General features: G+C 39.5%; 1 protein-coding gene across 4 annotated transcripts; it reads right to left on the reverse strand.

The window, feature by feature from the left end:
- Positions 1-1,751: 1,751 nt before the first annotated feature.
- On the reverse strand, positions 1,752-11,062 carry LOC114249489 (uncharacterized). 4 transcript variants are annotated; one of them, XR_003624995.2, is made up of 3 exons: positions 10,307-11,056; positions 5,574-5,764; positions 1,752-2,823 (listed from the first exon to the last, which is right to left on the reverse strand). XR_003624995.2 is itself a non-coding variant. In XM_028183092.2 (3 exons), the coding sequence occupies exons 1-2, from the start codon at positions 10,982-10,984 to the stop codon at positions 5,579-5,581; spliced, it is 822 nt and encodes a 273-aa protein (XP_028038893.2). In that variant the 5' UTR covers positions 10,985-11,062; the 3' UTR covers positions 1,752-2,823; positions 5,574-5,578. The 4 variants fall into 4 exon arrangements, 1 of the variants encoding a protein (XP_028038893.2); XR_016325821.1 differs by having other exon boundaries at positions 10,303-11,056; XR_016325822.1 differs by having other exon boundaries at positions 10,230-11,056.
- Positions 11,063-13,761: the final 2,699 nt, after the last annotated feature.

The raw sequence follows: 13,761 nt of genomic DNA on the forward strand, positions 1-13,761 counted from the left end.
AGAATACATCAATATTTCTTAGTGTTTACATACAGACTTATCAATTATAATTGTTTCTAAATCGTGGCGCTACTCACGTCTCAAAAGTACCTTATTAAAGGCTAAGCTACAGAAGTATGTATAGATGTTAGAATAAACAGTGATAAAAATAGAAAACCGACCACAAGTGTATTCGTAATACAAACCTAACTTACCTCTGTGGTTAGCTTTGTAATTTGAGATATAGCAATTAGTTACACATAAAAAACCTCTTAAAATTGATTACACAAAAAATACGTTTGCTAGGAAAAACCAAAAAAAAAAGGCGGGTTTGATCTAGTAATTAATTCCCTTAGGGCTCCAATGTAATGACTAGCTATTTCGTTTTTGCGTGGGCTGTTTGTAATTTAATAGAATATTGTTTGTATTTAAGTTACTAAGTATTCACTGGTGGTAGGACCTCTTGTGAGTCCGCACGGGTAGGTACCACCGCCCCGCCTATTTCTGCCGTGAAGCTGTAATGCGTTTCGGCTTGAAGGGTGGGGCAGCCGTTGTAACTATACTGAGACCTTAGAACTTATATCTCAAGGTGGGTGGCGCATTTACGTTGTAGATGTCTATGGGCTCCAGTAACCACTTAATATCAGGTGGGCTGTGAGCTCGTCCACCCATCTAAGTAATAAAAAAAATAGTTTAATAATTTACGACATACTTAGATCATTTCGACCAAACCGGAGGACTGTCTTTTAAATTAGGATTATTAAGTAGTTATTGTTGGCGGTCAATGGTTCTTTAGAATTAAATTGTTAAGGACTACATTAATCTGGTGCACGTACTTGATGGGCATGGACCTCGCGCTTACGAAAACTAGAAAATATTTTAGATGTCAATTATATTTTACTCAGTAGTCCAGTAGTTAGCAGCCCTGACCGTTGCGCCGAGGGTCGTGGGTTCGATTCCCACATGGGGAAACATTGTGTGATGAGCGTTTGTTTGCTCTTTGTCTCAACAAACAAATATAAGTATACTAGTCCCCCCTATAACAAGGTAGATTGGTTTCGCGTTATAGGAAACGCGTTGTTGTATTCTCGCATAGCGCGCTTGTGTGATCCAATATAACGCGTTAAAATATAATACAATATAACCGATGTTTTTACAATTCAAACACTAGGAACACTAATTTAATAAATTAATTTAAATTTATAACAAAAAAATTGACAATGAGCCAAGGTACGCGAAATTAATTATCAAATGTATAAATTATTATGAATTTCAAAGCACATACCGAAATGTAACGTGAGAAATCCCAGCGTTATATGGGGGAATACCCGTGTTATACGAGGGACTGAAATCGCGTAAATTGAAAATGCGTTATAAAAGTATCGTGTTATAAGTAACTGTGTATTTATCAGTCTCTGGTAGCCATAGCACAGGGAATCCTAAATTGGGGCCGAATGACCGTGCATGATTTGCTCCCAGTTATTTAATATTATTTATTTATTTATGGTACTATAGTTTAATTACAGGCAGCATCTGTTGTCGTGAACTCGCATTACTAGGTGGCGCGCGATCTTGTCTATATTTGACATGAGGTGATTTAGATAACCGTTTCTTCAGTGAAACTAAGTCGTCAGTTTTATGTACCACGGTGGGCGGTGGTGGTGGTGGTAGAGTGGGTGTCTATGGAGTACGGCGCTTGACACTAAATAACTTGTGAATTGATTAGCAAGTTTTTGAAACCTAATAAACAATAGCAGTGAAACACATAATAATATGTTTATGAAACTTTTATTGAAACTTAAAATATAATTTTAACACGTACTTAAAACAATCACTAACCTTAAAGATTCTGAGAGATCCGTTTCAAGTAATTACAAATAAGAACAACGTATACAATATTTACATTTTACAGTATTCATTGAATCAGTTCTACCAAAGCTATATCTACATAAGTGCTGTATAGATGACACGCGAAGCACATTGAAGGTCATATTATACAAGTAATTACAAAAGAGGATTAAAAATAACTGTCATGCGTGGTGGTTTCTTTTGATTTTTTTTATTGCTTAGATGGGTGGACGAGCTCACAGCCCACCTGGTGTTAAGTGCCTACTGGAGCCCATAGACATCTACGACGTAAATGCGCCACCCACCTTGAGATATGAGTTCTAAGGACTCAGTATAGCTACAACGGTTGCCCCACACTTTAAACCGAAACGCATTACTGCTTTACGGCAGAAATAGGCAGGGTGGTGGTACTTACCCGCGCAGACCTATATCCTGTTGTCTTTGTGGTGTGAGGTGGAAGTGTGGAAGACGATTACCACTTTGGTGTTGGGGAAAAAAAATGGTGATCATTTATGCCTTTCTATGAAATCCTCTTAAGCCTTAGTGTAGGCTTTGAACGAACAAACGTTATCTATAAGAGATGATAATGAATCTTTCCATGAACGCGACCGTCACTGTGCGTGTCCTCTAAATGTTATTGGCGTTTGAACTCACATGCGGCTACCAGATCCACCGTGTTTCAATAATAAGTTCAAAACCCGTTCAATGCTAAAACATTCTCCCTCGATCGGTTAGTGCGAGTTTTTTACGTTTGCCGCTAGGGGCGCTGTTCCAATTCCATACAAATTTGAGTTAACTTTTACGTGATCGAGAAGTTAAAAAACTCGCACTCGTACTAAGCACATTGGTTCTAAGTGTTAATTATACTATAAAATTTATATTATATCGTGTATAGTCAAAGAGCCATGTTATACTGTAGTATAATGTTGGTGTGTTGACTTGAATGTTGTCTCGACGTTACCGGCCAGCTAACAACCGCACCCAGGTCAGCACGACCTGGAATCAAATAAATTAGTTACAATTACTTAATATTTGGTACAGCTAAAGTGCATGATATGAAATGTATTAACGACTACAGAAGGCTTAAAAAATAGAGACACCTTTTTATTTTGTTGCAGGACAACACTATTGTCGCTCCTACCCTGCAACGCGACATTGAAGTTTCAATTTCTATTGTATATCGTTGGATGTTTAACCAGAAGGGAAGCACGCACACGTCCTGGCTCCACAATGTGCTTCACATCCAACGCATTCACGTAAAAAACAATGGTTGCATTTCAGTTACTAGCTAAATTATTCCAGGCAGTGGAGGAAGCCTTCACGTTGGGGTGAGGGCTAACTCATCAATGAGTCTTAAGCCTTCAGAAATTTAAATCACAAAAATTACTTTGTACTCCTTTTGTTCCTTCCGTGGAAGGGTTTTCCAAACAACGTAATGCAAACTACACCTGCCACAAAATGAGAAAACTCAATTTTTTTTTCTATCTCTTGACTTGAGCTTTTTGACGAGCTCACAACCCACCTGATGTTAAGTGGTTACTGGAGCCCATATACATTTACAACGTAAATGCGCCACCTACCTTGAGATATAAGTTCTAAGTATAGTTACAACGGCTGCCCCATCTTTCAAAACGAAACGCATTACTGCTTCACGGCAGAAATAGGCAGGGCGGTGGTACCTACCCGTGCGGGCTCACAAGACGTCCAACCACCAGTAAAAAAGTTCTACATATCAGTATTTCTACATATCCTTATTCTCTGTCTTCCATTCGACCGCTAAGTATTCCATGTTACTAAAATATTTAGTATGGTGAATTGTTCATATCTGTTGCAAGTTTCAAGTCCAGTGTACCATCAGATCGAGTGTTCATTTCAAACGCTTGTAAAAGGCACATTAAATATTATCATTATTTACGTCGACTTAATGTAAAACAGAAAAAAAAACGTGTGGCACTCGGGAACTGCCGCGGTAAAGCTATTGCATAGCATTTTTTATCAACTTATGCAATCATAATTAGACAATGTTAATTTAATATTAAAACAATACCACGCTAAATTAAACATTAATAAAAGCAGAACATTAACTGTCCCCTTCACACTCATAAGCTAGACCGCGCGAGAGAGAGATATGGGCAGACTTTTCATGATGCGCATGCAGTGTGACGTCACGTCACGCGCTTATTCACAAACACTACACAAGCGCAACGTGTGAATGTGAACGCGAGCTACATGGTAGGCGGAGTGAGGGGTGTTAGGTTTTTTTCGTTACGGAATTTCATGATTCGGTCGCCGCGCTCAAGGCCCGCGATAAAAGCTATGCAATAGCTTAAAAACATTTTTATACGGACCCGGAATTGGAGTAGATAATTTAGTAAATTCAGTTGGACACATTAATAATCGGACGCAAAGCGATCTGTTTTCATTTCGATTTGCAACACATTGTTTTTCCAACTATAATTTAATTTAAATTGTCTTAATTTTTTGTCTGTGTTATTATTGGTAGCGAGCGTGTACGGTTGTTAAAAAAGTTTAATTTGAGGTTACGTGTTGATGTTGTTTGAATTTTATGATTAGCTTTAAAAAAATGTGTGTTGGATTTTAGTGTTATAACTACAGGATTCGTGGCTGTTGCTAACTTCTAAATTTAGCGAAGAATTCGTTAATAGAAAAAAGCGGGGCTGTGCTGCCAGTTTTTTTTTTTTTTACATCCTTTAAAATACTTCTTAGAAAAACATACAGGCACTTAATTAACACATTAAATTAATTAAGAGTTATCTTATAGAAAATAAATATTATTATGTCTTGTAATTACAGGGTTCCTGCTCGTGTCGCAAGCATTGTATACAGCTTACAGGGATGTATTTGGATATTCGAAGAGAGGATTAAGAGGATAGGTACAATGTATTTGCAAAAATGTACATCCAATTACGATCTAGAAAATATCTTAGCATTGTTTATTTTAGGAATTTTGAGACGTAGTATCCTTTGAAGTACGGGGTGTTGAGATACCTCGAGTAAGACACATTTAGAGCTCAGTATGAGCTAAGTTGAGGTATACTACGATGAAGGAATCAAACTTTGTCTTCAAAGGTGTCCAGCAAATGACTAGCCTGATGGTGAATTTTAATTATTAGCCATAGACATTGACAATAACCGGAGTAAATTGAAGCTTTTATCTTCCACCGAGGACTCTTTGAAACTCGTTCAAAGATTTTTCTATAAACTACAAACACCATGTAGTGGATTTCACTCTAGAGCCAAATGGTAAATGGAAAAAAATTATTTATTCACTTTTTAATTGAACAATAGTAAACAGCCTAACGTCGAATTCATCGATACCAAATCGAAACGAAATTATTCTGTAGTGGGAGGCAATTTCAAACATTTCTTTTCCACCATCCGACTTTCTGTCTGTATTTCCTAGGGAGTTTAATTTATATGTCGGCCTATCGTGATGGTGCTTGGCTGGAATCTGAACAAGAATGCGAATCAAACCGTTGAGAACTTAACGTTTGAAAAATAGTAATCGAATGATTTCTTCATGAGCATGTAGAATCCACCGTGTAATAATAACATCAAACATTAAGTGTTTTTTATTTTTTTATTGCTTGGGTGGTTGGGTGAGCTCACGGCCCACCTGAGTATCACCGCCACCACCACCACCACCTGGTCTGCTTGGGTAAATACTCGCGACCTACCTCTTGGCAGTCTTTACAAATAATGAAGGAAAATGATTAGCTACTAACATTGTTTAAATAATATAATTCCGATCAGGCTGTCTCCTGCCTATAGCGAAGGGCCAGGCTCTGGTCCTCAAGGTGGTGGCCACATCACCCTTGAGCAATGCGACCACATCGTCCAGGTACCGTAGAGCTCTGGACTCGTCGTTCAAGGCGCGGGCAGCCGCCACGCAGCGGCACGCACGCGCTGACTGCATCTGTGAGGTAACACTGGTTATTGCAACAGAACCTCTTGCAAATCACATGAGATATAAGGCCGGAGTAAAAAAAAAAGTGTGTGTTAATTTTTTAATTGTGGAATTCGGCCATGTTTCATTCTGAGTGGTGGGGTCACCGGCTCATGGTCTCTCTGACATTAAGTGGTATGCGGAGCTCATTAATTGCGCAACCTGTATGCTACCACCCGGCATGAGACATTTGGCTGAAGTCTCGTGTAAAGTGGAATAACGACAATTCCGCTCTTTAACGGTAGAAGTGAAACTTATGAATAAGATATAGATATACTGACTATCCCACTACACAGGAGCATACATATGGACAATGTATAGTAGACGATAGTGGGGATGCTATGAAGAATCGCACAAAGAGGAGACCGAGAACGTCTAATGTGTTCTATCTCATTCTCTCGCCGGCTGAATGCTATACATTTATGTGTTTGTGTCTCTATGGACTTATTTTTTCGTGTCATCGAGTTTGAAATCACAACGATTCTAAAGTAGTTTCACTTCAAAACTGTATAATTCAAAAGAAAGCAAAGTTCGGCAATCCAGAAGCTTAGTAATAGAAATCGACATAATTACTTCAGTAAGCCGCGTAGGGCACCGGTGACCTACGCGACAGTCGAAGGGTTAATGCATATTTAAAATACGGTTTTACTTTATTTGGTCGCAGTAGTATTTTGTTTTTGTTTTTATTGCTTAGATGGGTGGACGAGCTCACAGCCTACCTGGTGTTAAGTGATTACTGGAGCCCATAGACATCTACAACGTAAATGCGCCACCATCTTGACAAGTTCTAAAGTCTCAGTATAGTTACATCGGCTGCCCTACCCTTCAAACTGAAACGCATTACTGCTTCACGGCAGAAATAGGCAGGGCGGTGGAACCTATCCGCGCGGACTCACAAGTTCTACCACCAGTAGCATCGTTTCTTGTCTCAATAGTGTGTTATAATTACCTACATACATACAACACGTAGAAATCTAGAGATTTTAAAGAATGCTAACTTGGTGCTGTTGAGTTATTACATATTTTTGGACGGATGCATATTTTCACGAAATTCGGACATATGAATATGCGTTATGTCCACACATCATCAACTTTAAACAAACAAACTCATCTTCAGTCCGTCGTCTATGATTCAGTTATTCCGTGTTACTCATTATACAATGCGCCACTAATCTATATATAGGAAACTAGTATGGTTTACGTAAAACCAATAAATACCAAGTCTAATTACCTTGAAATCGTGTTAACTAGTGCATTATATATAGTGCGGTGTGCAAGTGAAAGTTTTGAATAATATTATCTAATGTACCAGAAACAGTGGAGGGAGAACGGGGGCAGTATGACTCGTCGAAGATAATGTATGTAGCGGGTAGTTATCATAGAAGACGAGATATTTGACAGAAGCCTGAATCACGCTAATGACATTGTCAAGATATGTTTGAATATATGTTACAAGATCCCAATAATAGCATTCAGACCGTCAATCCACCGAGCCATGAGAGATTTAGTAAAATCTGAATTGCGCTAACGAGTATTTCAAAAAATATTTATTTTATTAAAGCTACCGTTGGTCTATTGAGCGAAAACACCATCAGTGCTCTGCCTGAAAAGAAACTGATAATATTATAATTTATGTATTTATATGTAGGTTTGTTTGTGTCATTGTTATTGTCAGTATTTGTTTGGGATGGAGGGATCAATTTCATCTCGGAGACTTTACCAGCTGCACAGTGACAAGTACTGGCAGTGTCAGCAAACCATTCACAAGGGAGCGGGTACACTCGTCAAACAAAGTTTTGTCATGATTACTGTTTGGCGAGGACACGAGTTCGAGAGCGATGTCAAGTACTTGCAATTTGAATGCGCCTACCACACGAAGACACCAGTGTACTTACTGCGAGTTTTTTAACGTTCTCGATAGCGTAAAAGTTAACTCAAATTTGTATGGAGTTGGAACGTTTTCCTACGTTTGCCGCTAGGGGCGCTGTTCCAACTGCATATAAATTTGAGTTAACTTTTACGCTATCGAAAACGTTAAAAACTTCGTACTAAGCACACAGAACGTCGTGGCCTAAAGGATAAGACGTCCGGTGCATTCGTGTTGAGCGATGCACCGGTGTTCGAATGTGAGGCGGGTACCAATTTTTCTAATGAAATACGTACTCAACCAATGCTCACGATTGACTTCCACGGTGAAGGAATAACATCGTGTAATAAAAATCAATCTTGCAAAATTATAATTTGCGTAATTACCGGTGGTAGGACCTCTTGTGAGTCCGCACGGGTAGGTACTACCACCCTGTCTATTTCTGCCGTGAAGCAGTAATGCGTTTCGGTTTGCAGGGTGGGGCAGCCGTTGTAGCTATACTTGAGACCTTAGAACTTATATCTCAAGATGGTGGCGCATTTACGTTGTAGATGTCTATGGGCTCCAGTAACCACTTAACACTGGGTGGGCTGAGAGCTCGTCCACACATCTAAACAATAAAAAAAAATAGTAGAAGAATGGTAACGGACAATACACACGTATATGTCACGTCACCGGGTAAGCCATGCGCACTAGCGATCATACGTAATATCTCTTCATTCTGGAATTCCTTTAATGAAAATGAGACAAATTCTCCTCGTGCCGTATTGTGCGTCGCCAAAGACGATTGCATTGTTGTTTGTTTGCGTTTAATGACCTTTGTTATCAACGAGATAACGAATACTGTAACGAGCGCATTAATTTAGTATTCAAATAATTATATTGTCATTATCGATTAGAAGGTGATAATATAAGCTTAGTTTTTTTTCTACTGAGTTAATAGTAAGCAAATACAAAAGGAACTACAATTAGGGTCATAGATTATTGAAAATGAGTACTCGTGAGACAATTTTGTTACTAGTAGTGCGTAAGGTTAGGTACCAAAATTATGATTGTTTCTGCAGTGTAGGCGTTTAGCGTTATTTATTGGTACACAACAATGACCGAGTCATACTGCGCGAGTGGACTTACGTCGTGGTTTCTATGGGCTCCTTTAACTATTTAACATCAGCTACGCTATTTTTGGAACCTCTGGGTCTGCGGAGGGACTTCGTTTCCCTCTGTATTTTGTACCGTATGGTCCATGGGGAATGCTCTGAGGAATTGTTCGAGATGATACCGGCATCTCGTTTTTACCATCGCACCGCCCGCCACCGGAGTAGAGTTCATCCATACTACCTGGAGCCACTGCGGTCATCCACAGTGCGTTTCCAGAGGTTTTTTTTGCCGTACCATCCGGCTATGGAATGAGCTCCCCTCCACGGTGTTTCCTGAGCGCTATGACATGTCCTTCTTCAAACGAGGCTTGTGGAGAGTATTAAGCGGTAGACAGCGGCTTGGCTCTGCCCCTGGCATTGCTGAAGTCCATGGGCGACGGTAACCACTCACCATCAGGTGGACCGTAGGCTCGTCTGCCTACAAAGGAAATAAAAAAAAAAACGCCCTGAATTCGATTTGCCAGTTAATAAAAAAACTGGTCTATTTCATAGGTAGATAACATTTATGTTTTATGATTGAATTGCTCTAGGTATAAAAATAATTATCAATTTGAAATAAATATGTGTCATTTAAATACGTTAATGAACTCGAATAGAATTGAAGAGGCGTTACATGATATTGCGTGCGTTCTAGAAAGTTCACGCATATACATATTATGCATTACTTTTCTGAAAATCTCTCTTTTTAATAAAATGGTTTAGCTTATAATTAGAACTACGTGTGTATATCTTTTGCAAAGATTCAATTTTAGAGCACTTTGTTAAGTTAAGTATCATTTTTTCCAATGTTAGCCAACCGATTTTGTTTTTTTTTTAGTTTATTAGGTATGTATATAGCGAGCTTTTGTGTTATCATAAAGTTAACAAGAAATTGGAAATAGTTGTATTTTTTACTAAATTTCAATCAAGTAAAACAGAATTTGAAAAGTAAAGAATCAAGGGAAGCTAAATTTTGGGTTGTCAGGGGATATGGTTGAGTTTGATCACACGGCGAGCACACATTATCAGCCGATAGATGCCCACTGCTGGGAGCTGCTCTACCCACTCCTGTACTCCCCATCTTGAACGTATTATAATAAGAAATATTATAATAGTAATAATTTTAAAAATAGTATTAAGTTGGATCATTATTAAAAATACAATCAAGCTAATTTATGATCATGACGAAGAGAGATTTTCCCGTTATTTGAACAAAAGATAAGATTTATATGCATTGATAACTGAGATGTTACATCATTATTTTAATTTTGATTGTTGAGAAGAAATGTTTCGAAGTGTACCTATTTTATGATAAGTCAGTAGAGATATTGTTGTGAATCTGGCGTTGCTTGCTACCGGTTTATCCCGGAATCATCGGCTCTCAAAATTCGAAATGTTTCATGTATTGTTTAGTGTGTTTATAGTGCATTACTTTACTAGTGGAAGTGCTAGGAGTAAGAAATGTTAAAGCGGTGATCCCGAAGCGTGTGTCCGAGCAACGGTACCAACGCATCACAGCGCGTCGCGGCGTGCCACGCGCCTGGCCAGCACCTGCAGGTCTTCATGGATCCCCGCCAGTTCCTCGTGCAGCTCTCGCGACTCAGCCAATAATGCGTCGATTTTCCTAGCGGCAGCAGACAGCCCGTCTTCCTCTTCATCATCTTCCACTGACAAAGCCAACTTTCCCATTTGTTCTCTTTCTGCGGCTCCACGGAAACTTTCACCGCGTTTCCTGAAGTCGCGTAACCAGTGTTTCCGTTCTTTACCTACATCTTCTTCTGCTTCTCTCAGTTCTTCGGCGAGAGATCGTTCAGCGTTCGAATCGCAAGTTTTCGTTTCAACTTTAGGCTCTTGTTTCGTAGTCTCCGGTCTATAAGTGCTGGGCGGTTGCAGTGCTCTATGCAGGAACCGTTTCGTGTCTTCATCCAGAGGCCGGGTGAGGCCGCGACGGGGTATGGGTCTCACGATGGCCTCTAACGCATCTCGACCCGGGTCTTCAGGACGTAGAAGCTCCAGGATCTTATTCCTTGGCGGGGACAACACCGAGCACACGTCGTAAGTCACTTTAGTATTAATTTCACATGCACTTAATTGGTTGAGGCGGTCGCGAAGAGTGCCCGTCGGTTCCTGGGCGGGCTCCAGGATCTGAATATAGTGGGTGGGCAGCGGGGGGTCGGGGGAGGCCATGGTGCGCGCGCGCGGTCTCGCGGCCGACTGACGACTGCGCTCCGATACTGCTCTACGCTACTCACGTAAGAGGAGATCGGGAATAATTATCACAACACAAGCATTAAAGTTTCATTTACAATTAGAGAAGATAATATAATGATATGTGATTACAAAAATACTGCTTCATTATTTAATAGAATTAATAGTTTAAGTATAACTAATTGCTTTGAAAGTGATTAACTATCTAGTAATTATGTTGAAAGCATTCTTAATTTTTTTATTGTGGAATTCGGCCATGATTCGTTCTGAGTGGTGGGGTGATCAACTCATGGTCTCTCTGACATTAAGTGGTATGCGCAAGTCATCAACTGCACAACCTGTATGTCACCACCCGGCATGAGAAATTTGGTTGAATTCTCTTGTATAGTGGAATAACGACAATTCTGCCCTTCAAACCGCAATGCGACTGCTTCGGGGCAAAACCGCGAAATGGTGGCACCAACTCCACAGCGCTCCCGATCACTGATCTCTTAGACAAACCTTAGCCTAAAATACCACAAGTGTGGGAAAACATTAACTTGATCGAAGAAAAATGCGGGAACGCATAGATAACTTGGAAATATTTAGCCTTCTCTTGTTAATGTTATTAACCATCAAAAATATATGTTTTAATTCTCTCATACCAGCGAATACTCACTGAGGAATGACTGAGTTTTCTAGAACGTTGGGATACGTTTCACTGCACGCAGCACCGAATGCTGTTCATAACAAAAAGATACATGTTCCGATTTTAAATCCACAAAGATAGACACTTTAAGCTCGTCATAGAGGCCGTTATCCTGTGTACGCGAATTGAAGATGGGATTTTGTTATTGTAAATTTAAAATACCGATCGTTCGTGATCTAACGCAGTAATTTTACTATTGCGAGTGCGTAAGTATCACTCTACAAACAAGTGTAAAATGAATGATTTATATCGAATCTGTTTTAAAAATGGACGGGTAATGAACCCACTGTTCAGTCGGTCTTGGAGTATATTTGATTGTATATTTGAAGCGATAAAGTAATTTGTTCATTGCCTTTGAAGTAAGCAGAGAGAAGAGACGAACTTTTTTCTCTACCTAGAGTTACTTGGTGATGAAGTTGTTAGCGGCCCTGAGTGTTACGCCGAGGGTTATGGGTTCTATTCCCGCATGGGGCAAACATTCGTGTGATGAGCAGGTTTGTTTGCTCTTTGTTTATTTTCTATATAAGTACTAGCTGACCCGGCAGACTTCGTAGTACCTCAATTGATAAATAAAAGACCTGAACTTTTGTATAAAATAAACTTAAAACAAACAAAAGAAATCCGTCCGACGGGAGACACATCAAAAGAAAACCAGAATTATTATTTTTATTTAATTCCGATCATTTTCATATTTATCTGCCTTTTAAACCTTCTCTGGACTTCCACAAATAATTCAAGACCAAAATTAGCCAAATCGGTCCAGCCGTTCTCGAGTTTTAGCGAGACTAACGAACAGCAATTCATTTTTAAATATATGAAAATTCCTTTTGTTTGTTTTAAATTTATTTTATACAAAAGTTTAGGTCTTTTATTTATCGATTGAGGCACTACAAAGTCTGCCAGGTCAGCTAGTTTAAAATGTAAAAGTATAATGTCAGTTTTTTTTCTTACTTATTCACTGGTAGCCTGAGAGGCTATTTCAGATACGCCCGGACGGTTAGATGAGCTCACGGGCTCATCCTGAGAGAATTTGCTAACACTAGCCCTAGCAAGAGCAGTGCTATGCAGAGTCTACCACCGGATCGAAATCGCGACCCGCTGAGAAGATCCAGCGAGAAACTCAGTGGGCTGAAATGCCTGTGTTTGGTACCCATAACACAGGGAATCCTAATTTGGGGCCGAGCGACCGTGGTTGATTTGTTCCCAGTTATTATTATTACTTATTATAGAGTACTCTCTTTTTAACATCTCGCTTAAATAACGATATGTCACAGTGGATAGGGAACTAATATAGGTGTGAGAAATACATTCTACCTCTAGTCTCAAGGGGTGACGACCTGAATAAGGACTGATCTCACTTATCCTTTCCTCTGCGTCTCACAGTTAAAATGACATATCATCTTCCTAAATAAAATATACAGCTTCTGAACTTCCTCTTGCACACTATGTATTGAACTGGATTCATGGATTTACGTCTCAAATTCTTTCTAGCGTTAAATGGTTACCAGATTCCATTGAAAATTCAATATAGATGACGTCATACACCTTGAAACCCCGGGTTAAAGTCTCAAATGAAATTATGTTACTGCTGTCCCACTCTTCAAGCCTGAACGAATGTCTGCTTCAGAGCAGGAATATGAAAGATGCCGGTATTTATCCGTGCTGGCATAAACTACCCGTAGAAATATCTATATGTCTGTATTTATTGAAGTGAAACAAAACACACAGTATTACATACAGTGTAACAGTACGCAGTGGGTTAACTTATACTTCGTGGCTTGGTAGCGAACAGGATTAAGATATTTAATGGTCAAGATAACATAATTAGACCGTACTGAAAATACTCGATAACAGACATACCGATAGCGTAGACAGTTGATATGATAGGTATGGTAGATGCCTTATTGTAGGTGTGTAGAATATGACATGCTGTGAGCTTGTAGGATATGTGCCATAATCTTGCTTATTTCTGCTATGCTGCTACCATGGTTCCAGGTTTCAAAAGGTGGAACAGTAGTGACGTAGCTCTGCTTGACCTAATGTCTCAAGCTGAGTGGCCAATTTCACA

The sequence above is a fragment of the Bombyx mandarina genome, chromosome 04, assembly GCF_030267445.1.
Source record: "Bombyx mandarina strain Sakado chromosome 04, ASM3026744v2".
Classification (NCBI taxonomy): Eukaryota; Metazoa; Arthropoda; class Insecta; order Lepidoptera; family Bombycidae; genus Bombyx; species Bombyx mandarina.

Excerpts from the sequence above, each read along its gene's own strand:
- LOC114249489 (XM_028183092.2), bottom strand. The coding sequence starts at position 10,984 with ATGGCCTCCCCCGACCCCCCGCTGCCCACCCACTATATTCAGATCCTG. Across the intron at positions 5,765-10,348 it reads GGATCCATGAAGACCTGCAG|ATGCAGTCAGCGCGTGCGTG; the intron begins GTGCTGGCCAGG and ends GTTACCTCACAG.